We start from the raw sequence: 24,239 nt of genomic DNA, 5'->3' as shown, positions 1-24,239 counted from the left end.
CACAGACCACACACCCCACAAACACTCCTCACAGACACATGCACAGATACACACACACACACAAAAAAAAACCACACACACAGAGGAGCCCCAGTCTTAATCCTCGCCACTCCCCACTATCAAGTTATTTTAGACTCTAAGATAATCTCTGAATTTGTGACAGTTAACATTATGAAATATATTTGCCCTCTGCTTTCTGCCATGTTTGTGAATACTATCTGTGTAAAATTTCCCTATTCTTTCTCCTCTTTAAACTTGCTTGGAAACCAATGGCACAAGAACTTCTCAGCTATATGCGAGCACCCACTCCCCAGAAAACAGACATTTAGCTTGAGACAATAGCCACGAGCAGCCCTTTATATTATCCAGTTGCACAACACACTTCTGGAGTAAATGACGTATCCTAACTTGGGATACATCACCAGGTTCAAGTCAGAGAGGATCCTCTGCCAGTCAATCAAAGTGCGAGTCACTGGGAGATCCCTTCGCAGTATTTTTCTCAGGGCTTCGTTCGACAGCTCCTGCAATTCTTCTAAGACAGATGCTTGGAACTTGTTCTCTTGTTCTTCTACAAGCCTTGCAAAGCTGAGAGCCAACTGGGCTTGATTGACAACCTCCAAGCTTTCCTTCAAGTCCTTGGAGAGTTCAATGTGAAGGTTGACACACCTGAAGAAGTGAGCTTGCACGAAAATTCTTCCTGTTACTTGGGTTAGGAAAGGGTTTACCTGAAAGATCCACTTAGACTTCCAAAGACCATTCCAGCAATCTCCATTGTCATAGCTGTGGTCTTCGATGCAAGCTATTAAGAATTCTTTATTTTTGACGGTTTTTCTCAGCACATTGCAATTCCCATTTGGGTAGTGATCATTCACATAGAGTTTTAAGGCACACAGAACAACAGACCTGAGATACTCAGTCTCGTTCCGGATGATGCCATGGCTTTGGATGTCTTTCAGCTGATTCTGGAGCAGGTCAAACCTGAAAGAAAGTTTGCTCTGATAATCAAAGAAGCGGAAGTCACCCATTACATTGTGGTGAGACAGGAGGACTGGGTTGCCATCGATGCAGAGTGGCACACAGTATTTTTGGCAGTGCTGATGGCCCGCACACTCACCCTGATGGTGCATGAGCTTCTCATCTCGGATTAGCAGACAGAGATCATCAAAGGCATTCACAAATTCCCCGGGAGGAGCCTGGACTAAGAGTCTGCGGATGACTCTTTCTTTCTCTTTCTTGCTCAGGATGCTGAGTGACATGTCTAGTTGTGGCAGAAGCAAAGCTTCTGAAATGAATGGTGTTTACAGTGTAAGAAAGTGATCCATGGGATACCTTGCCCATTCAAGGTGTTAATCATTTAAGCTGTAGATCAGTATGTCCCAGCATGGGGATGGGCGGTCAGTCAAGCTCTGTGTCTCCTGGTGAGGTCACAGAGAAGCGTGGAATTGCAAATGATATCACAATGAGTGCTCAGAACCAAAGAAGAAAATGAGAGCCACCTGACAGCGTGCTGCCCAGCCTACTAGTTATACCAACTGTGAAGGTTTAAGAACTTGCTTCCCAATGAGTCTTCTTCAAGAGTGGTGTGTCTTTTTCAGTGTCCATTTTATGCTGTGGGCAGTCTAGAGAAGTTGCCTGGGGTTTGTAGTTGACGCTGGACAGTGTATTGTCTCTTCAGCTGTCACAGGACACTGATCTCCACTCAGGCCCTTAGAGTACTTGCCCCACCCCCCCTCTGGGTGAACATTGTGATGGAAGGTTTGAGGGGTTAGAAACAAAATAGGGAAAATAACAAGAGATTCACCGAAGGCTGAGAGATGATGGCTCAGCCAGGAAAGGTGCTTGCTACCAAGCTTGACAGGCAGAGTTTGATCCCCGTGCCCAACATGGAGGAAAAGAAAAGATCCTGCAAGTTGTCCTCTGACCTCACTCAACACAGGTGCTATGGAAAGTGCACACACAACACACACACACACACACACACACACACACACACACACAGAGTAACACAAGTGGAGTTTGTTGAAAAATGCCAGTGGGATGGGAAATTCTCAGAACATAAGAAGTCAAATGTTCTTTCATGTTTTCTCTCTCTCTGTGTGTGTGTGTGTAACAGGCTGTGTGTTCTCTGCCTTTTCCCTAGAAGAGCTGCAGCAGTAAGAAGAGCTGAGGAGTATGGTGAAGAGGGCAAGTTACTTCAAGGTTAAGTGACAGCACCTTAGGCGGAGAGACCTCTATGGGAGGGCACGTGGCACAGATGATGAAAATATGGAAACGCGACACCATGAGTATGCAGAAGCAAAATATCCATTCAGTATTGCTACCTCATCCTCCCTCCTGTGGCTCTTTTCTTCCTCTTTGTGTGACTCTTACTCTTCCTACAGAGTCCTGAACTCAGGTGTCAGCCATTTGAATATGAACTTTCTACAGTTCTGAGCTTCTCTGGGTCTCTGTAGCTTCCTGTATGTTATTGCTGTTGCTACTACAAGAAAATGCACCTTTCCATACTGTGACACAGCCATTAAGTTCAAGAGTCACTCATTAGTTTTTAACAACCTAAAATTGAGCAGAAATTGAAATTGGAGAAGGTGTCACCTGTAGGTTCCATGATTTTTTTTTTTTTTAGCTCATTCTATTATTTCATTTTAATCTATTTTTTTTTTTTTACAAGTTGGGGTATCCTGATTTTTGAACAGTATCTTTCTCTTTTCACGTCAAGTATAAACTCATTGCAGCTTCTTTTCCTTTGACTGTTCTGTGGTTTTGAGATGAGGTTTCATGTAGCCCGGGTAACCCAGGTTGGCCTCGAATTTGTCCTGTAGCCAAAGACAACCTTGCTTTTCTGACTCTTCTGCCTTCACCATTGGGATGCTGGGGTTGCAGGCATGCACCATCATAACTGGTTTATGTGGCACTGGATACTAAAGCCAGGGCCTCAAGTATGATTAAGAGGGCATTTTACCAACTCAACTGTACCCCCCCAGCCTGCATTGTGATATCTGTAACCCTTTCTGAAGGTAATTGAACTAGTTTTGAGGCAAACCTGTATCAGGACATCTGACTAGTGTAATAATTAAATTAGTCATAGTCACCATTGAACACTCAGTCTGTGTTTAATAATGTCCTATGAACTTATTTAATGCTCTGCCTTTTGTAAGATTAAGTGTCGATTTGCTCATCTTTCTGGGTGAGGGAGGTCAGGCGGGTGGGAGAACCCTGGAGTCCAGTAAGTCTCAGGATCAGACTTCTAGGCAGATAGGATGTAATAACTATAATGAATTTCCCAAGTGCTAACTTTATTTCTCAGGTTTTAAAAAATTGTTCCGAGTTTTGACAGGGTTTTATATCTTTTTATATATTTTATACCTGTAATATAGTAGATAACAATATCACTTTGTTGTGAATAGTAATTATTTACTACCGTCTGAGCACAGGACAGATGACTCATTAAAACTGAACACAAATTATCTATTTAAGAATTATAAAGCCTCAGTAAGTGACTATTTTTTTTTTGAGAATTTCCTTAACTTCCTGTGCTTCATACATGGTTTTTATCAAAGATTCAGGATGAATTCAGAGGTGGAAAAATCACTGTTGAAATTACTCACAAATTGCTTGAAAAGCTTGACATTCCATGCAACTTTGAACATGTGAAGCATATTTTTAAGGTGAGATGAAACCCTCCCCCTGCCTGCTTCAACCTATGCCAGATTGCTACAGTGTAAGTAGGCATCAGTAGACATTTGGGTGCTCTACACATGGGCTGGAGGGATGCCTCCCTGGGCAGGTGACTAACTGCTCCTGTAGGGGGCCTGTGTTCACTTCCCAGCATGCACATGCTGCCTTGCAACTGCCTGTAACTCTACTTCCCCCAAGGCCTTCTTCTGACTTATTTGGACTCCTTTAAGTATGTGCCACACCTACATGCACCCAGGTCCTTACATATGCACCCAAACGAGCATTTAAAAGTATATGTGGCAAGCCACTATCTTAAGAACAGAAAGAAGTCATGGCTACTAAATTTTGAAACAATACCGGGACATTGGCTTGAAACAGTTCCTAGCGCACGGAAATGGTACCACTAGATCTAGGATAAAGACCAACGTTAGGACTGGCTGAATTAGGATCACATGCAAAAAGTGAACGGTTGCAGGCTTTTTGTTTGTTTGCTTTTTTTTTTTTTGATTAGCAGACAATAATCAGTAATTAATTAAATAATTGGCAAACCCTTCACAAGGCAGGAAGAAAAAGAGAAAAAGAGAGAAGGCTCAAATGAATACTTTTTCTTTCTCTCTTTTTTTTCAATGGAAGAAGAGATTACAATTGACCCCACAGAGATAAAGAACATCATGAGGGAAAATAACCATCACACAGCAGCAGATTGTCTGGGTTATGTAGAACATGGAGAAATACCTACACTCACAGAGCCTACAAAAACCTAATCAAAAAGAATTGGAAAACTTGAATGGAGCAACAATAAAAACAACAACAAAAAACAGCTAGTCCTTAATAAGGTGAAATATTCAATAGGAAAAGCCCAGGACTAAATGACTTTGTAGGTGAAGATTTAAAAGGAATTGAGACTCATCCTTTTGAAACACTTCTATAAAAAGTGAAGTGAACATGATTATAATGCTGTCTTATAAATATAGTAAAGTCTGGGTGTTGTGAAAGTTGAGCATGGACAGCACATGCTAGTTAACCACAAGCCATTATGTCTGATGAACACAGATGCAAAATTCCTCAACAAAATGTTAGCAAACCAAATTTAAGAACCCTCAAGAGGGATTCCATGCTATGACTAGATGGGATCTTCCACTTACATGCAGGGATGGTTCAATATACAGAAACAATTCTTGTCTACCACATCAACAAAAATAAAGGATAAAACAAAATTATGTAATCACCTTAAAAAAATTCAACATTTTTTTCCCAGATAAAAAATAACTCTCAGAACTGGGGAGACAATTTAGTAGGCAAAACACTTGACTTTAGGACCTGATTTTGAATCCTTAAGTCTTACAAAAAGCCAGATATGGTAACATATGATTTTAATCACAACATTGGGGAGGTAGAAATGGGTAGATCTCTGAGGCTACCCGAGTAGCCAGTCTATCACCTGGTTCCTTGAAACATCCCTGTCTCAAAAACACTGGGAGAAGTGACTGAGAAAGACACCTAATGTTGAACTCTGCCTCCATGTGCGCATGTACTCACACATACCCACATACTCATACATATGAACATGCACACACACAACTACTCTCAAGGAAATATAGAGGTATATATACAACAAAGTCCATAAATGAAATACTAACATAATTACAAAAGCAAAAAGCCAGAAATGAAAGACTGAAAAATGAAACCAAAACAAAAATATAAAAACAAAAAGACAAACAACAAAGCCTTCAAACTCTTAAGACTTTTCTCTGAGCTGGAGTAAGCAAAGGTCCTCAACGATTCTACTCTAAGACTCTATGAGTAAGACATGTTAGCCAGGGAAGCTAGTGAAGACAAAGAAATCAAACTTGTCTAAGCTGGAATGGCAGAAGTAAAATTGTCTCTGGTCACACATGATCTTATGTGGAAAAAACATGAAGGACTTTGTAAAAATAAAATTGATCACATGAATAAATCCAGCTAAGTGTCAGGGTACTGCATCATGTACAAAAATCATTGCATTTCTACTCAACAGCATTGAATCACTCCAGAAGAAACCAAGAAAACAATTTCATGTCTATAGGTACCAAGTTGAATAAAGTACCTAAGAGTTAATTGGGATAAATGTTGGGATAAAACATTTATTCAGAACAATGAAACTTGAACAAAAGAAAATTTAAAATACAGAGATAAATCGAAACATTTTATGTTGGTGTGTTCATTTTGACAAAGACAATATATAAATTCAGTGCAGTTTCTCTCTCTCCAAAAAGTGAGGAGAAAAAACAAAACAAAACCTTCCAATTCTCATTGGACTGAAGAAGACCCTGTATATCCAAAATACCTTGAGATAGAGCAAAGCGGTGATGCAGGTGAATAAGCAAATGAAGCAACAGGGAAATCCCAGAGATAAGCTGCTCTTATGAAGTCAGTGGTCTTCAGTGGAGGTGCTAAGCACACTCAACAGCAGGAGAGTTTCCTCAATGAGCAGCACTGGAAAGCAGCACTGGAAAACCCGGATGTTCTTATGCAAAAGCTTGCAACTGGACTCAGAGGCTGCATACCAAATCCATTAAAAACACATTACAGATGTAAATTCAGACTCCAGACTAGAGAGGTCCTATAAGACAACGTAGGAAAAAAGGCCTCTCGACATCAGTCTTCATAGTGGTTTCTAGAACAAACACAAAGGAAATAAAGACAAAGGAGATGGAACTACACTCAGTTAATGGTTTTGGCATAACAACGCAAGTGGAAAACCAAGAAATCAGCCTACAGAGTGAGAGGACATAGTTATGGGCTACATATTCGATATGGGGTTAATATCCAAAACAAACAAAGAACTTACAAAATGCAGTAGAGAGCAAAAGTAATGGCACTTAAAAATAAGCAAAAGAAGTGTATGGACATTATTAAAAATATGCAAATAGCCAACAGCTATATGAAAAGTGCATAGCACCACTAGCCATTAGGGAAATGCAGAGCAAACCACAGGTGATGTCTTTCACAGGTGGTGGAATAGAATGTGCTTGCAATCATTGTGGAAAATATCATGGAGAGGGCCCCAAAACTGAAACATAGAACTACTGTGAGATACGGCTACATTCCCAAGAAGACTGTAAACAAACTCTGAGTTTGCTCTGAATGCCCATGCTAACTTTAGACACAGTAGTGATGACTGTGGTAAGCTTACCTGGGAAAGTAGGGCTCAGCTTTCTGCTACTTTGTTGTATCAGGCTAAACTGATATCCAAAGGTTGATTGAATGAAAAAGGTAAGAAATGCATATTGGCTGGGTGAATGCTGTCTGTCTTCAGACTCAAGTCTTTCAGGCATATGCATGTATGTATGTTTGCATGCATGGACATGTATGTGAGTAGTCAGAGGTTGACACCAATTCATTTCCCAAGGCAGCGTCCCTCACTGGACCAGAGCTTGCATATTCTATGAGGTTAACTCATCAGCTTGCCTGGAGGGACCCTTCTCTGCTTCTTGAGAGTTGAGATTGTAAGTGGGCTGTCATTCCCTTCCAGCTTTCTGGGTGGGTGCTGGCCCTCTAAATTCCAGTGTTCGTATTTGTACAGCAGGTGCTTTGTCTATTGTGCCCTCTCTCCAGTCCAGAGCATCTAACTCTCACTGAACCCTAATCCGCTCAGTTTTCCTTTTTACATGGCTGCACTTTTTGTTGAAATAAATCTAATGAAACAAAGTTGACTTGGGTGACTAAAATCTGGCAGTATCTCAAACTGTAGAGATTTTAGGCTTAGCTATTGGTTTTGCAAACCAAAAATCCCCTAAACAAATTTCTTAGTCTGTGAATTGGGGATATTATCCCAGAGGATTGTTCTGTCATAAATAAGACATTATTTATGAATGTGCCTTGTATGTGCGCAAAGTATACACTTTGCAAGCAGTGAATGAAGCTGCAACTATTCAAAATATATTGATTTCCTAAAGAGCTCACATAGATTATGGCATAAATTCAATTTCTTAACAAGGTGACTTTTTATTATAAATTTGGGTAAAAAAACATACAAGTTTATGATCTTGGCGACATATTCCGAAGTTCTTTGTACAAGATAAATGATTGAGTCATGGCTTGAGCAGCAATCCATTAAACTATTTTTTTAATTATACCTTTACAAGAAGATTTATTGCTCTTACAATGGTCTTTAATTTAGAGCATTATAATATTTTATAAGCAATATTGCATGTGACTTCAATACATGCATGTAGTCTTTGACTATACCTGTGCTTGCCAGTAAAGTATGAAATTCTATCCTTGTAAATTTCAAGAATTTGTCTCCATGGGTCTTCATAGTCTAGGCAATTAGCAATTGGTCTCTCAGAAAGTCTGCACTGTGGGGAAGAAGAGAGGCTCTTTCTCTCAGGAGAAGAAGGAATAACTGAACTTCCTCTGAGGAGACTGTGAAGAATGTTTCAGAAGACCTAGAACTTGAGACAGAGAGGATTAGAAGATGTGGAGCTGGCGTTCTTCAAAGATCAAAGCAGCTGCCGTGTCCGGAGCCCATCTTATTTGGCCCTGTATCAAACCCTATAATGCTTGCTGAGATTTCTTTTCAAGATGCTTCTTAATGACCATAGCCGCTACAGTCTACCATGATCTTGAATGTGTCTGACATATATGACCCAGGCTATGAATTGGAAGCACACGATCATGGCCTGGCTTTGGAAAGGAACTGAGGTGGAATGGAGTACACACACACACACACACACACACACACACACACACACAAAGCATAATTGACAAACATCTTAAAACCCTTATCTCCCCCCCCCCACATTTCTACAGTCTCCTGACTTGACCAGGTACTAACCTATCCTCAACTTTGACCTCACTCCACACAGGTTAATGCATTTTATCTTCAATAAGGATCCAACATAGGGTTTAACATTTATGGATTATCATACAGGATGTGAATATGGTGACATTTACTTTGTATTTTTTGATTCTTCCACTGTGAGCCCACCAGTCATTTTTTTTAGTAGGAAAATGACAGACAGAAACAAGGGAAAATCACCATAGAAGAATTTAGAGCCATCTATCGGTGTATTGCACACAGAGAAGAAATTATTGAGATTTTCAACTCATATTCTGAGAACCGGAAGATTCTTTCTGAAAAAAATCTAATTGAATTTTTAACCCGAGAGCAGTATGAACTGGAGATAAATTACTCCATTTCAACAGAGATCATTCAAAAGTACGAGCCTATTGACGAAGGTAAGCTCTGTTTACAGTTAAAACCTGTCAGCATACTCATATTTAAAGTGCTTTGGTAAATTATGATCATCAAATGAAAATTTTGGAGGTGGATGAGCTTCTAGGAAGCATAAATTTTGTTTTTGTATTTCATCGGATGTCTGTCTTTTTCTTAATCTGTAACGTACAACAATGACATCCACCTCTACTCTGCTGGTTAGGCATCTTCTTTTAACTGAATTTCTGATCTTTCACCGTAAAAGCAAGGTGACAGTTCTATTACCTGTGCCTATAAAGAAAAGTATCTTGAAGGTCCAATGAAGATGATTCAGCTGTTAAAGACACTTGCCGCCAAGCCTGGTGACCTGAGTTTGATCCCAAGAACCCCATACAGTGGAAGGAGAGCATGAACTGTGTGGTGTTCTCAAACTTCCACATTTGTACCTCAACACACATATACACATATGCAAACACACATACATATACATTCATGTGCACAGACACACATGCTAAAGTCATGTATACATACATACATACATATATGTCTTAAAAGTGTTTTAATCTCATGACTATGACGAACACAAGACAAAAACAAAACAAAAAAATATAGACCGCCTGATGTTTAATGCATTGTGCCATTTCAATATGATTAAATAAGAAACTATGGGCACGTGAAAGTCAAATGAAAACAGATGTACAAGCTCATGGTCTCTTGCTTTCGATCAACTCTGACGTGTATAGATGTGCTGGCTTTCCATCACTGCACCCACCCCAGAGATGATCATCTTGTAACGAGCACAGACTGACGTTGGCTCATGTCTTTAGAGGTCTCAGCCCATGACTGTCCCTGTTGCTTCAACTTGTGGCAAGGCAGTGTGTCACATAGAGAGTGTGTGTCAGAGGAATGGGCATATGTGGCAGTGTGCTTACATACATGAGCTCACATACACAGCTGTCTTGCGTCTGTAAAATATTCTTTTCTTGATGTCATCTACCACCTCTGGCTCTGACAATCTTTCCTTCATTTCTTTTTTTCAGTAATCCCTGGGCTTTATGGGGATCGGTGTGACATAGAAGTGTCATTTAGGGCTGAGCAATGCCACACCCTCTTATTTTTTGTCTGTTGCCCAGTTGAGGGTTTCTGTGTTAACTGGATCTTATTTCAAGGAGAATCTTACCAGATGGGGGTGATTAGAGCTTGAGGCATGATGGGAAGGTGATAGGTAAATCACAGCAGACCTTCCAGGCCAGAGTTAGGGCTGGAGCTTCAGGACAGCATCATACATATGGAGAGGACTTACCCGCTTTGCTAACATGATGAAATACAGTGCTAGTCACAGCTTGCCCCAAACACCATTAACCTTTGTTGGCTGTGAAAGAACACAAAGAACTTGCACCAGTAGGTAAAACAGCTAACAGCTGTATCACCAGCACTAGATGGAAAGTTCAGCTGACCTTTCCTTCCTTTAATAGCAAGCTTTCCTCAGGGATGCTGTGAGTTGATGGATAGTATGGCTAAAGTTCTTTATGTAGCCGTTGTTTAGAAACAGTCGTTTGCAGATGAGTTCTTTCCAGCTTGACTTAGTGAAAATTATATATATATATATATATATATATATATATATATATATATATATATATATAAAAACTCAAACTGGCAATCTTATCTCTGGGTAGCCAATTAAATATACAAAAGGATAGCGATTGATACTGTGGAGAAGTGTTTTCATTTTAATCTGGGCATTGCATTGTTCTCTTTTCCATCTTTTGAACTTCTACTCATCATAGACACTGTCATATGAAGTCAAGACTTCTGTATGATCAATATAATTATTCATCAATTTAGTCTTCAAAGTCCGTGTAATTCATGATCTTATATATAGTCCTCGGTGCTGCTGAGGTCTGTGATCTCTTGTCAGCTTGGCATGTGTACCAAAATCCTTGAGATTAATTTTCATCATATCTTTAGTTTTAGAAAGTATTTGTCAAGTGTCTTTGTGTGCGTGTGTGCATGTGTGCATGTGTGCATGTGTGTGTGTGTGTGTGTGTGTGTGTGTGTGTGTGAGAGAGAGAGAGAGAGAGAGAGAGAGAGAGAGAGAGAGAGAGAGAGAGAGAGGGGAGAGAGAGGAGAGCATGTGTGTGGAGGAAGACAGATTTCAGGCGTTGATTTTCTCTTTTTATGGTAGATTTCAGGTATGAAACTCAGGCTTGCCCAACAAGTACTTTTGTCTGAGCTGTCTTGTGAGTTCCCCATCCAGTGGTTTTAAGTGACACAAAATGATTCTATTATATCTTCTTCACTGCATGTGTATGTGCTCATGTGTGCAGATGTGTGTGCAGAGGTTGGTGTTGGGTGCCTTCCTCAATTGCTCTCCACTGTATGTTTTGAGGCAGGGTCTCTCACACACACAACCTGGAGGTCACTAGTTTGTTTGTTTGGGCTTTAACCATCATGCCCCAGGGACCCCCCAGTCTTTGCCTCCACAGTGCTAGGACTAAAATCATGTCTGTTATTTCTAACATGAATGTTGGACTCAGGTCTTGGTGCTTGAGCAGCAAACACTACCAACTGAGGCATCTCCCTAGTCTCTCATTTTCTATTCTACTGTTCAATAACATTTATTTAATTACTTAGGAGTTCAAAAGGATTCCAAGCCAAATCCAATTAATAAATTAATGCTAACTATTATTGTTATGTTGCATGATGCTTTTGTTCTGAATCTTCCCCGTATCCTTGAATTTATATGGCTTTGAAACAATTTGTATGTCTATAAAATTTTATGTGTTTTCTTCTGGGTTTTTAGTTTTTGGATAAGAAGGAACAGCAGGGTATTTTTTTTGGCTTGCTTTTCTTTTCATGACAGTGTTTTGAAAGCTGTCATTTCACTTCTATTTTGTCATAAACATTGGCTGACTTATATCACTATAGTCTCACGATACACCATTTTTAATGGCTACTTAGCTCTGCACCAAAGTCTGAGCTTTCATTTTTCCCCCTCCCCCTATTTATTCTGCTTTTGTAAGCAATGTTAATGATGCTAGTATGTGTGCATATCACTTTTTTGTCTAAATTTTGTCTTCTTCAGGATTAATTCCTAGAAATTAACTTGGCTTCTGAGACCTAGACTCACAATAGGGAAAGTGAAAGGCCCAGGCTCTAAAGTGAATGTGCATTCTCCACTTTCCTTTTGAGTCAAACACAAGCCAACAGCCACAATAGCAATGGACATTGCTCTACATGGGCAACTTTTCTGGTAACTACTTTTCATGTTCTGGGGGAGATTAACCAGCATCCTCCAGGTCACATGACAAGCAAATGCATTCAAAACCTGGCTTTCTGGATCCGGAGCACAGGTTTATAGTTTCAGTGCATGTTGTTATAGTGAGTTAAAAGCTGAGAGGTAATTGGCTGTAAGTGGTCATAATCTGGGCCTTCACAGAGCAGAAATGTACATCCACACCCCAGGGCATGTACTAGTGGTTTACAGCAGAACTTTTTTGTGACAGTTCCTCATGTGAAATGACATGCTCATGAAGGGAGGGATCGTGAGTATGGCATAGCACACTTGTAGAATGGAATTCTTTAGTAAGCAATGGAAATGAGCCTTGTGTGACTGCATTTAACCACAGGAGTAAATGTCACAAAGAAAGTAAAACACACGAAACCAACATCAACAAAAAACAAACAAAACCAGACATAAAAGCCACATAATGGATTAGAGAGATGGCTCAGTGGTTAAGAGTACTTGCTGCTCTTCCAGAGGATCTGAGTTTGATTTCTACCACCTATGTGGTGGCTCACAGGTATCTGTAACTCCAGTTCCAAGGGATCCAGTGTCCTATTCTGACCTCTGCAGGAACCTCCATATATGTAGTGTCTATATAAACAACCAGGCACAGAATTTATATATATATATATATATGTATATGTATATATATATATATATATATATATATGTATATGTATTAATTTATTTCCCAAGAAAGATTTAGAAAGAGATTACTATTATTTCTAAGTATATATTTTATAGATGTGCTCTACCACAAGGTTTACAATTGAGATATAAAAGTTGTAAGGTACTAATGGTATATCTGTATCGTTTTTACTTATTTTACAGTGAAGAATGAAGGCCAGATGTCATTTGAAGGCTTTGCAAGATACATGTTTTCACCGGAGTGTCTGGTATTTAAACAGAAGTGTAAAACAGTGTATCAAGACATGAATCAGCCATTAAGTGATTACTTTATTTCATCTTCTCACAACACATATTTGATATCTGATCAATTAGTGGGACCAAGTGACATTTGGGGATACGTAAGGTATTTATTTTGATTCTTTAAAAAGTTCATTTTAAATTAAGCTTATCTACATGTATTTCTGTGTGATTCTGTGAATATGAGTGTAGGTGCCCATAGAGTCTAGAAGAAGGTGTTAGATCTCCAAGGAGCTGGAGTGAGCCCCCAGATGTGACATCTGGGAATCAAACTCAGGTCCCCTGCAAGAACCATGTGTGTGCTCTTAACCTCTGTGCTGTCTTTCCGGCCCCTAGAACATGCAGCACAGGCTGTCCTTGAACCTGTGATCCTCCTGCCTCTGCCTCTTCCTCATATCCTACCTGGATGTGCCATCACAATCAGCTATTTGGACTTTGGAGTCTCTTACATATAAATCTCCTGCTGTACTAACTCAGTAAGAGTGCTGAGTGATAAGGAGATTATGCATAAAAAAACTTACAAGGAATTGTAATTTGTTCCTACATTGTTGGTCCATCCTTTGGATGAAATGGAAATGCAACATACTGTGCATGTTAGCACCATAGACTTCCCCTCTGGTCCTTTCTGCTGACCTTTGCTCCATGGGTCTACACTCTGAACTTTCTTGACCAATTTGTACATTTCTTGTAGGAGAATAATGACTTTTATACATAATTGGAATACACTAGATAATTAACAAATATAGTTAGTATCAATTCTTAGACATCAGGACACAATGTTCTAAGAAAAGCCAATTCATAAATACAGTAAGTTGCGTGGTTTGGTGTTCCAGACAGTGATATTTTGTGGATCAATATGTTAAATAATTTATGTAGATTAAAGCAGGCCATTCCATACCTCCAACTTCATATCCTAAAAGACATCATGCTGTTAACAGTGGGTCCAGCTTAGTCAGCAGAGATCGATCTAGCAGGGAATAAGATAAAAAAAAAAAAGTAAATGAATATTATCAGGAGCTGATGAGTTTTATGAGAATGATAAACCAAACATTAAAGAGTATGACATGGGCCTGAGGGTGTCACTTAACATTGTCAGAAAAGATTTCTCGTTATCTTGGCCGAGGGTAAAGAGGAACCCATAGAAGAATGGAGACACTTTAAGGACTTGGTATTTTCAAATCTTGGAAGTTAGCAAAAACATCTCGCCACGAGTGTATGGTAAACGAAGGGGCTGGGTTTGGGAAGAAGGGACAGTGTGTGAAGGTCTTATTGATGATGGAAAGGTGGCGGAGTCATCAGGGAGATTTTCCTTGAGACAGTGTCACACTTTGACGCCCTAGGAGCAGGAGAGATACAGCAGGCTGGGTGGTGATGTGACCGCAGATGATGAAGGCAGGGGTAGCAGCCGTGGTGATGACAGCTGGAAATGGTTTGAGGAGGCAGGACCATGGCGGTTTAACAGGTGCTGTGGAAGCAGTGTGAGCGAGGGAGAGAATTCAAGTTGCTTGGCCCAGTAGCCAAGCCTGTAGGGAGACTGTTGACCGGCACTGATGCTTGCTCACAGGGGTGGGGTGTGAGTCCAAAGCAAGAGACCTAGGGCGTCCATTCCGAATTTGTGACACCAACCTGTTTCTGAAGGCCTTGTCAAGCAGGCAGCTGGGTTTAATCTGAGTTTGTATCTCAGAAAACAAAACAAAACAAAACAACAACAACAAAAAAACCCTCCAAGCTGGAAAAATGTAATTGGAAGTCGCTAGTTTATAGGTGATATTTAAAACTATGAGACTGGGTCGTGTTGTTTAAAGAAAATATCATATAGGGAAGATATAATCCTACAGTAACATAAAATTAAAAACAATTGCCCATGCTTGTCCAAATGAAAGTCCAAGTAGACAAATAAACATAGAAATTTTAAAGAATCTTATCATTTTAGAATTTAGTATATAGCCCCAGTTACAAACTTACGATAGAAATTTTGATGCTATTCCATTATTTCAAAGAGGGAAAACTGTTCAAAATGCATCTGTCTAGACATACAGAAACTTACTTCTGAATGCCAAGGACTGTTCCAGTCAACTGAAAAAAAAAAAAAATCAGAGTTTGCGTTTGGGTGCCTTCTCTTGTTCCTTCAAAACACCTTTGGAAGATACATATCAAAGCATCCTTCCAAACATCTTTGCTCTCGGCCAATGATGAAAGCAGTGTCCCAGAGTAGTGTCTGAGCTTCTGGTCCTCTCCTCTGTCTCCCCTCCTCACTATGTGATGGTTAAGACCTTCACACATCTCTATTCATTCTAAACAGAAAACCAGTACCACCATATTTAACATTAACCATTTTAATCCACCAAGAATTCTCCAAATGTGAGGGCTGGGTTTTGAAGCAGGGTCTCAAGTATCCCAAGATGACATGGAACTTACGATAAAGGTGAGGATAACCTTGAACTTCTGATCCTCCTGCCTCTACTCCTTAAGGATTATGTTTCCTGACATGCATGGTTTATATTGTGCAGGAAATAGGATCTGGAATCTCCCTGTGTATAAGGCAAGTGAACAACACATCACCAACTAAGCTACATCCCTTAACCCCAATCCAAACCTTATAATTTATGGTTATAATTCAACTGCAAATAATAACAATAAAAAACAACTATTCACATAATAGAAAGTAATTTCTCATAAATAAAACTAATAATATTCTATAATGTTTTCCAGGCAGTATTTAAGGGTGATGCCTTCCAGGAGGGATCAACAAAATATGTCAAGTCATTTGGAGTAGGGTCTAGGCCCTCCCTCCTGTCTCTAGGCTAAGGGAGTATCCCTCCATGGAGAACGTGCTCCCAAAGTCCTTTTGTGCACTAGGGATACATCCTGGTTCCACTGTCAGAGGTCCCTTAGTCTGTCCAGGCCTTCTAACTGAGACCCGTGTTGAGGGGGTCTGGGTCTGTCCTATGCTGATTTCCCAGCTATCAGTCTGGGGGTCCATGAGCTCCCCCTTGTTCAGGTCAGCTGTCTCTGTGGGTTTATGTAGCCTGGTTATGGCCCCTTTTGTTATCATTTTTCCCTCTCTGCAACTGGATTCCAGGAGTTCAGCTCAGTGTTTAGCTGTGTGTGTCTGCTTCTGTTTCCATCATCTACTGGATGAGGTGCATGATGCTGGTACCACCCCATCCCATGCTATTACAGTGTGGGCTAGCCTTTGTCACACTCTCATATTTGAATGAAATGACCCTTGGCGGGAAGGCTCCATGTTGTGCATGGTAGGATGTTTACCAACATTTCTATATGCACCCCTAAGGATTCTGCTTAAATCTCATTACCGTCTCCAGTTGTGGCCATCAAAGCCACCTCTGGACACTGCTAGACATCTTGTGGGACTCAGTATACCTCCATCTGAGAATTGGCCACCTAGACATGGCATATAGAATAAGATCCTTCTGGAAAAGCCAGCCTTCAGCATTTTCTCCGAGGAGAGGGTAGTTCTGTGCTAAGACAAGTGAACTGCTTGAACCCATTCCCGAATGAGTGAGAACCTTCTAGGGCTCTGGGGCTTCAGTTCAGCCTGGTTTTCTGCACCTTTGGCTCCTCCAAAGATGTGGTTTAGTTCTGTCTCATTTGCTTGTCTTCTTAGCCACCAGGCAGGGCTCCTGTCCTTTTCTCATATAAACACGGAACACCGGTAAATCACTGGTTCTGTGTCAGACTGCTTTTACGAGAGGGCAGCTTCTCAGTCTCCTGGAGCTTGGGCCGTAGTGAGCAGTGGCCGCAGTGAGAGTCTGACCTGTGGCAGCGGATCCTGTCTTTGCACTGCGGCAGCGGTATTAGCCTTTGTGTTAGCATGTTAGTCCCCAGTCACGGGGGAAATGAAGGAAGGAAGATGTATTTAGTTCTAGGCAACTGTGTGTGCATGTGAAATAAACATCCTATTTCTATTATGCACATTTGAACAGCTCCCTAAACATACCCTTTGTGATCCCCAGGATTGAGTTAGGGCTTTGCACAGCTTAGAAAAGCACCCTGCCCCTGAGCTGTATCCCCATCACGGTAAAAACAATTCTTACAATTAAATCAGGAAGTCACAGTAAACCCTTGTCAAAGCCCAACCCATTTCACAGTGACATAAAATGATTGCCTGAGGATGTCCCTGAAGACCTTAGCAACAGCCCTCATTGCCCAGTTCACCATTGTCAACTCAGTGAAAAAAATCTGAATGCAGTCTACTCCAGTTACCATACTTTAAATAAAGGTATATGTTTATTAAAGTGCCAGTCACTCTCTGAGTAAGAACACTGAAAATCCATTTAAAACCAGCAGGTACAACAGACTTCAATACCCAAGGTAGAATTTATGTGTAGCTCAAGAAGCTGATTTATTTGATAGATGGAAAATCAAATTAGTTTTAGATCTGAAGGGAAGTGGGAATGTATTGTCCTCAGTTTGGAGAGAGCTGTGAAATTGGTGCATTCTGAAATAGTCACTCACAATTTTCTCCAAAGACATTGTGAGTCAAAGCAGCGTAGATGAGCAGGTGTGCGGGTTTCCGGCTTTGAATAGCTGGAATAGGGTTCCAGTAGTCCTTTCATGAGAAGGTCAAACAGGCTTACCGGGCTGGCAACCACACTGCTCTTTTTCGCTTGCTTTGGACATGGTTTCTCTTTCCTCCTTTCCCATCCCACAATGTAATTCACGCACACCTCCAAAAAAATAACATAGTGTAATGAAAAGAACCGTATACAGTTTTACTAATGTATTTTATTATTCCCAGATGCCTTTGTATACTGCAATGATGACAAAGTAAACAATAGTAGCACCGTGAACAAGCAGTACTGTTTGGGTCGGATGCAAAGGACTTCGGAACTGTAGCTAGAGGCAGCCAGCCATCTTCTTCCCCCCCCCCCCCAGCACATACAGGGTTCATAAAGAGATCAATACAGATAGGTAGAGGCAGCCATCTCCAACTCCCCCAATACCTACAAGCTTCATAGAGATCAATACAGAATGACATGGGAGAACCTGTCATCTGTCTGATACAAAGATAGTCTTTCTACTTTATAAGGTTATGATTTTCTAAGGTTCACAGTGTTTCTCTATTACAGATTGCCTTACATGTTTATTTTAAAAGTCTGAATAGTTCTTATTCTACCCATTGTTTATGGTCTGCCTATGACACTGCTCTGCTTAATTTTGGTTAGTGCCCTTGTGAAGGGCTGCCGCTGTCTAGAAATCGACTGCTGGGATGGAGCACAGAATGAACCTGTTGTGTACCATGGTTACACTTTTACCAGCAAGCTCCTCTTCAAAACTGTCATCCAAGCAATAAACAAGTACGCCTTCTTGGTATGTGCACATCCCTGCCCCAGTCGTTCAGAGTTTCCGGCTCCCAAATTCTGTATAGCGTGTCCTTATTTTAAACCTGTAGCATTTTAAATTGTGAGCTACCATAGGCAAGAAAGTCCACGGGGTGGGTAGTAGCTGAAGGTAGGTTTACCAAAATGGAAGATAGTGGGTGTTCATGGGACTTCTTATTTAGTCTTGTGTGTGTTATGTTAAGAAATATATTTATTTTTATTATGTGTCATGAACTGAAACTTTGAGGTATACTGATCTAGACAATAATGAACATTTTACCCGTGCCCAAATATTTTACTTTTTCAACAAAAATAAAATGTGTCAACTATCCATCATCTCAATTGATGACATTATTTACAACTACAATGGTAATCACAAGTAGTGTTCTGTTGTACCCTTTGGAGTTTAAATGAACTAATTCATTAGCTACAGATGCAGAGGTCTAAATTTTCATGGAACTAAGTGCACTTTACAAGTCTGATATGATTTGGGCTGATTTTAGTGATCTCATAAAAAAAAACCTTTAAAGGAAAGTCTGTTTTGAAAATTTAATACAGCCAATTTATTTTCTATTGCATCTGAATTGCTTCTGTTGGTGTGTATGCTTTTAATCTCAGCACTTGGGAGGCAGAGGTGGGCAGATCTTTGTGAGGTCGAGGCCAGCCTGGTCTGCAGAGTGAGTTTCAGGACAGCCTGGGCTGTTACACAGAGAAACACTGTCTTGAAAAACTAAGAAAGGAAAAAGAAAAAAGGAGAGAGAGATATTACCATCAAAGGATTTAACTAAATCCTCCTCAGCAATTATTTAGTAAGTATGTACATAAAAAAGGAAACCTGCAGGTTCAATAAACAAATGCATCGCCTACTCTGTAAACGTAAGCTAGAAACCACATTATATTTCTCATCCATAATTTCATCAGTGTGACTTTGTGACAAGTTACATCATTCCCTCTTCCATGGCTTTTGGAGCAAAGGCCAGATTCCGCCCTTGTTTTGCCATGTCCCCGTGGTGATGCGACAAGTTTTCTGTGACCTCTGAGTCCCCCTGCTGCTCTGTCCCTTGTTCACTCAGGTCTTGTTTTGTTTTCCAGGAGCATCGAAAACCTTTTGTACTTAGTGTTCTACTTGTCTAAAATTCTCTTCCCTAATGCTTGAACTTAAAGCTTAATTTAACTAGACACTACAAGGCAAAAGACACAGTCTTAAAATTCAAAGTCTTCACAAGGATTTAAAAGCCTGAATTTTCCAAGAGTCCAAAGAACATTGATGAGCAACTAAAAGGATGGGCTGGAGAGGTGGTTCCGTGTGTAAAGGCGAGGGCCACCATGCCTGACAAACTCTTAGATCCCTAACCCCATATGGTGGAAGAAGGGAACAGATTCTTCAAGTTGTCCTCTGACCTCCACACACGTGTCATACACACACATGTAGGTGTGCACACATACACTACACAAGTGTAAAAATGAGAAATAGATCAGTAATAGACATTAAAATTATGAAGGAAGAAATAAAAGTTTCTCTATTTTTAGGTGATGATAATAAATGTAAAACAAAAAAATCACAAACATTTCTCAAAAAACTGTGAGAGCTAGTAAATTTGTAGAATAAAAGAATCTGAATAAAAATAAATAATTAATAACAATTTTTGTTTTAAAAAAATGGCCTAACTGAATGAAATTTAGGAAGAAATCCCATTTATGGTAAATAGCAAGTAATATGTGTGAATATGGACCAAGTGCATCTATGAGTGTTACAATGAAGCCTTATTTTGTTAATTAAGCATACCTCTCGTAACTTTGGGGGCCTTTCAACTGTTACAGTGGCATATACAGCTTCACAGATCTTTTGAGGGCAGGGTTGAGCACTGAGGATTAAAGCCAGGCTCATGTGCATGCTGGGCAAATGCTCTACCAAAGAGATGAATCCACACCTTTGTTTTTACTTTTTTTTTTTTTTTTTTTTTTTTTTTTTTTTAAGACAAGGCCTTACTTAGTTGCCAAGGCTGTCCTTAGACTCTTTATCCCAGGCTAGCCTTGAATGTGGGTCTTTCCCCCCCCCCCCCCAGTCTCCTGATTAACTGGGATTACAGGCCTGAGCCATCAAGCCTGGCTTTCAACTTCTTGGTAATAAACCTAAGTCATTTTTTTCTATGGACGTGATACAACTTACTGAAATAAATCCCCACTGATGGGTGATTCAAGCTTTGCTCATACTTCAAAGGCAAACAAGAATAATAATCTTTACATAGGTTTTTGAAGCCCTTTGTCAGAGGCAAAGATAATTTTCATTTTAAAGCAAGCTTATTTTGGAAAGATGGTGGGAGATGAATGTAGAGATGAAATGTTTAGATGAATTGCATCAGGGTGGTTTAAAGGCTCGGATGTGTAACCATAGCAGTGGTTTCTATTGTAGACATCTGAGTACCCAGTGGTGCTGTCCTTGGAAAACCACTGCTCCCCCAGCCAGCAGGAAGTGATGGCTGACATTCTGCAGAGTACCTTTGGAGATTTCCTGCTCTCTGACATGCTTGATGAGTTTCCTGACAGACTACCATCTCCAGAGGTAAAGCTATGTCTGAGAAAGCTCAGATGAAGGAAAAACAAAACAAACAAACAAACAAAAAAAACCCCACACACACAAACACACAAAAACCGAAAAACAAAGTACACATCGTGGTCACCTTCTTGAGTAGGTTAGAGACCAGCACAGATGCTCCATTTTTAATTATTTAACAGAGAAGCTGCTTCGCTCTGTGTTGCCTAAGGAATGCTCTGTTAAGTATAAGTTATGCTGGTGAAGAAATAGAACATGGCAAACAAGGGACATTCATAGAGACTGGTGGCTTTTTGCTAATTGTCAACCTGAAAGAATCTAGAATCACCTGGGAGGTTGGATTCTGGGCCTGCCAATCATGTCGAGGAGGGGAGGGGAGGGGGGATTGCCTTGCTGGCTTTAGCTGATGTGAGAAGAGCCATTCTATGAATGGAACCTAGGCTGTCTGACTGTCAAGGCTGAGCACTGGCAGGCATGCATTCACTGCTGTCTGTCCTGACTGTGTATGCAATGTGACCAGTTCCCTAGACCACCTGCCACCGCTGGGACTTCCCTGCTATGTAGTGTGGAGGGACTGTAGTGTGGAGCCGTGAGCTGAGATAAATCCTTCCTCCTTCAAGTGGCTTTTGTCAAGAATAGTTACAGGAAAGGAACCAAAGAGGAGATAGATGTGAAATCCACTTTTTGATGGAGTGCTTAACTTCATCCATGAGTGCAAACCGTGAAGGCATTTCCATATAGAACCTCAGGAATGTGGTATATTTTATAGGCAGAAGGTTAAGAAAGAGGTGAGATACCCAGGTTGTTAACAGAATCCATACTCGAAATATCAACAAAGAAGGAGTGAACTCCCCTTTTCCACGCAGCTCCCAGGGCTCCCCTTTGCCTGTCTCCTCTCCGCCTGCCTCAGAGGGCTCGGCATTCATGTCATCACAATTCTTCCTGCCGATGGATCCCACTGGGTCTGTCCCAGAGTACGTGTGACCCACCTGTTTCCCCAGCAACACACAGGAGCCAGGACTTTTCCGTTCTGTTCTTTCCTTAAAATGCTCGCTTATTTTCCAGCATTGCTTCCAGCATGGATGCAGTGTGATCCACTCTCTCGAACTCACTTCTATGATTTCTTTGGCTGACCCATAGCCCTCAATGCCATAAAATGATAAGTGTACTTTCTTTTTCCTCAACAGTATTTTCTAACAGTCAGTATTTGGTTTTTGATGTGACTTCAGCTTTGATAATGTAGCATTATTTCTTGTGAGAGTTGAGTATTTTTCCTCGTGTCATTTCAATTAGTGAGAAATGTCAAAATTAAAAAAAAAAAAAAGCTATTGTGCTCACATGATAGAACTAACACAGACAATATAAACTTATTGGTGAGTGAAAATAATCATGACCCCTGAAGAATGCTCTGAGACTAAGTATGCCCAGTTGACAAAAGCTGTAAGAATTTACACAAAATGCTGGTTGTAAATCACCAAAGATGCAACTTCAGAGCCATGATCCAATTCTGGGAAATTTTAAACAATTCTCTGTGAATATTGAATCCTATTAGCAGATTCTTGTTTTGTTTTGGTTTTTCCTTGCATTCCACTCCATGGCTGTCTTTGAGGTCTCAGTTCCACACTATTATAAGGGGGTGGTTTCTGAGGAATCAATGAATAATTAGAGATAAAGCCTCTTTTCACAGTGCTCAGACTTCAGTGTGAGAGACAACTCCCTGGGACCTTGTTAACACAGCCTTATCTCAGCCCCACAACTTAAGATAGCTTTTCTTAAAACTTTGACCCAAAGTCCACAGATCTCAGCAAACTCCTGTACAGTTGGGCTATCCACTCTGGGGCCATGGAGGTTCATGCTGAATTCTACACTTTCACTATGAAAAACACTTTCGTGAATTTATCCACCAACAAAAAGAATGGAAAAAATGCACAACAGATTTAAGAGCAGAAGAACAATCAGCTCTGTATCCCCCTTCTCGATTCGGGTGTGTCTAGTGGAGACCGAAAAGGGGGAGGGAAGCTTGCGGAGATGAGGAAGGGCTGGATGTAGGTAACAGACACTTGAGTCAAGAGAGATGAGTTAAGATTTGGACTTCTTAATTGTGAAGTACATCCCCAAAATGTGCCCCTTTAGCAAGAGTCATTCACAGCACCTTTGGCATTTGGGCACAGAATACATTTTGGGAAATTCTATATTAGAGAGTAATGTAAGGGACATCATAAAAGAGAATAATCAAGATGTGAGGCTGATGGGAGGGAGGAAAAGAGGGAGGGAGGGAGGAAGACTAAGGTCTCTTTAGAGGGAAACTTTACTTCAGAACACTTATTTCAGTATTAATGTGATATGGCAGGCACTTAAATACATTAATAGATTTTTGAAAAGGGTGGAGATAGCTCAGAAATGCATCAGAAGGCTTTGAACTCACAGTGAATGACCCTCTCTGACAGTGGTGAATTTTGTCCCATCTGTGATTTGATGGATTGATATTTGCATGGGTTTCAACAGAAGAAGCTTTATCATTTTGAATGCAGTCCATACTATATGTCAGACAGACTTTTAATACCTGATCCCACTGGACGCTTGGATTAAGAGTATTGCATCTACTGCCAGGAGTTGCAACCTTTTAACTTCAGCAATGTGGCCAACATTTCAATGTACATACCTGCAGTTTCCAACCTATTTCAAACTTATCAAATGGTAGCAACGCATGGAATGTAGAAAAGATCATTTATAGTAAGTCCCTACAGGTTTCTTTTAGGGTGAATTATGGACAGGACAGTAATGCCACTGGTTTCTAATGAGCATGGATAGTGTTCTAAAACACAGTGAGATCCCTGCAGTATCTTGCTGCTGTAGGTGAGTTCCAGACTCAGTCCTACTTTCTTTTTATTGTACATATGTCAGGGTACCTGTGGAGTGTGCAGTGATGACTTACCTGTGAATATGTCTCATTTCCAACTGTTCTTATAGGCACTAAAATTTAAGATACTAGTGAAAAATAAGAAGGTAGGGACCTTGCCGGAGACCCATGAGAGGAAGGGGACTAATAAAGAGGGCCAGGTGTTAGAGGCTGAAGAAGATGTGTATGAAGATGATGAGGAAGAGTCACTGAAAGAACCAGAAACACGAGACATCTTTTTGTCACGGGTCCAGCAGGAAAAGGAGGCAGATATCTCAAAGCTGACAGGAGGAACAGTTGCCAAGAAAAAGGTGAGATCAAGTTTCCTGCAAATCTTTACAAGCTACCAA

At 40.5% G+C, this 24,239-nt stretch overlaps 2 protein-coding genes across 2 annotated transcripts in view; one reads left to right on the top strand and one right to left on the bottom strand.

Moving 5' to 3' along the window:
• Window positions 1–330: 330 nt before the first annotated feature.
• Capza3 (capping actin protein of muscle Z-line subunit alpha 3) lies at window positions 331–1,374 on the bottom strand. Its single transcript, XM_051173059.1, has one exon. The coding sequence runs from the start codon at window positions 1,254–1,256 to the stop codon at window positions 357–359; it is 900 nt and encodes a 299-aa protein (XP_051029016.1). The 5' UTR covers window positions 1,257–1,374; the 3' UTR covers window positions 331–356.
• Window positions 1,375–3,527: 2,153 nt separating this feature from the next.
• The window catches only part of Plcz1 (phospholipase C zeta 1), a gene marked incomplete at its 5' end in the record, with an annotated part of 38,458 nt that continues 17,746 nt past the window's right edge, over window positions 3,528–24,239 (top strand). The window contains 6 exons of the mRNA XM_051173116.1: window positions 3,528–3,665; window positions 8,667–8,898; window positions 12,996–13,197; window positions 18,281–18,425; window positions 20,850–20,999; window positions 23,961–24,200. Of these exons, the coding sequence (XP_051029073.1) occupies window positions 3,528–3,665; window positions 8,667–8,898; window positions 12,996–13,197; window positions 18,281–18,425; window positions 20,850–20,999; window positions 23,961–24,200 (1,107 nt within the window). The remainder of the gene's footprint in view (window positions 3,666–8,666; window positions 8,899–12,995; window positions 13,198–18,280; window positions 18,426–20,849; window positions 21,000–23,960; window positions 24,201–24,239) is intronic.

Source organism: Phodopus roborovskii, unplaced genomic scaffold (genome assembly GCF_943737965.1).
Source record: "Phodopus roborovskii unplaced genomic scaffold, PHOROB, whole genome shotgun sequence".
In the NCBI taxonomy this organism is placed as follows: domain Eukaryota; kingdom Metazoa; phylum Chordata; class Mammalia; order Rodentia; family Cricetidae; genus Phodopus; species Phodopus roborovskii.
The sequence above is the reverse complement of the archived record's forward strand: the minus strand, read 5'-3'. Positions and strand labels throughout refer to the sequence as shown.

Coding starts and splice junctions, on each gene's coding strand:
- Capza3 (XM_051173059.1), bottom strand. CDS start 1,256: ATGTCACTCAGCATCCTGAGCAAGAAAGAGAAAGAAAGAGTCATCCGC.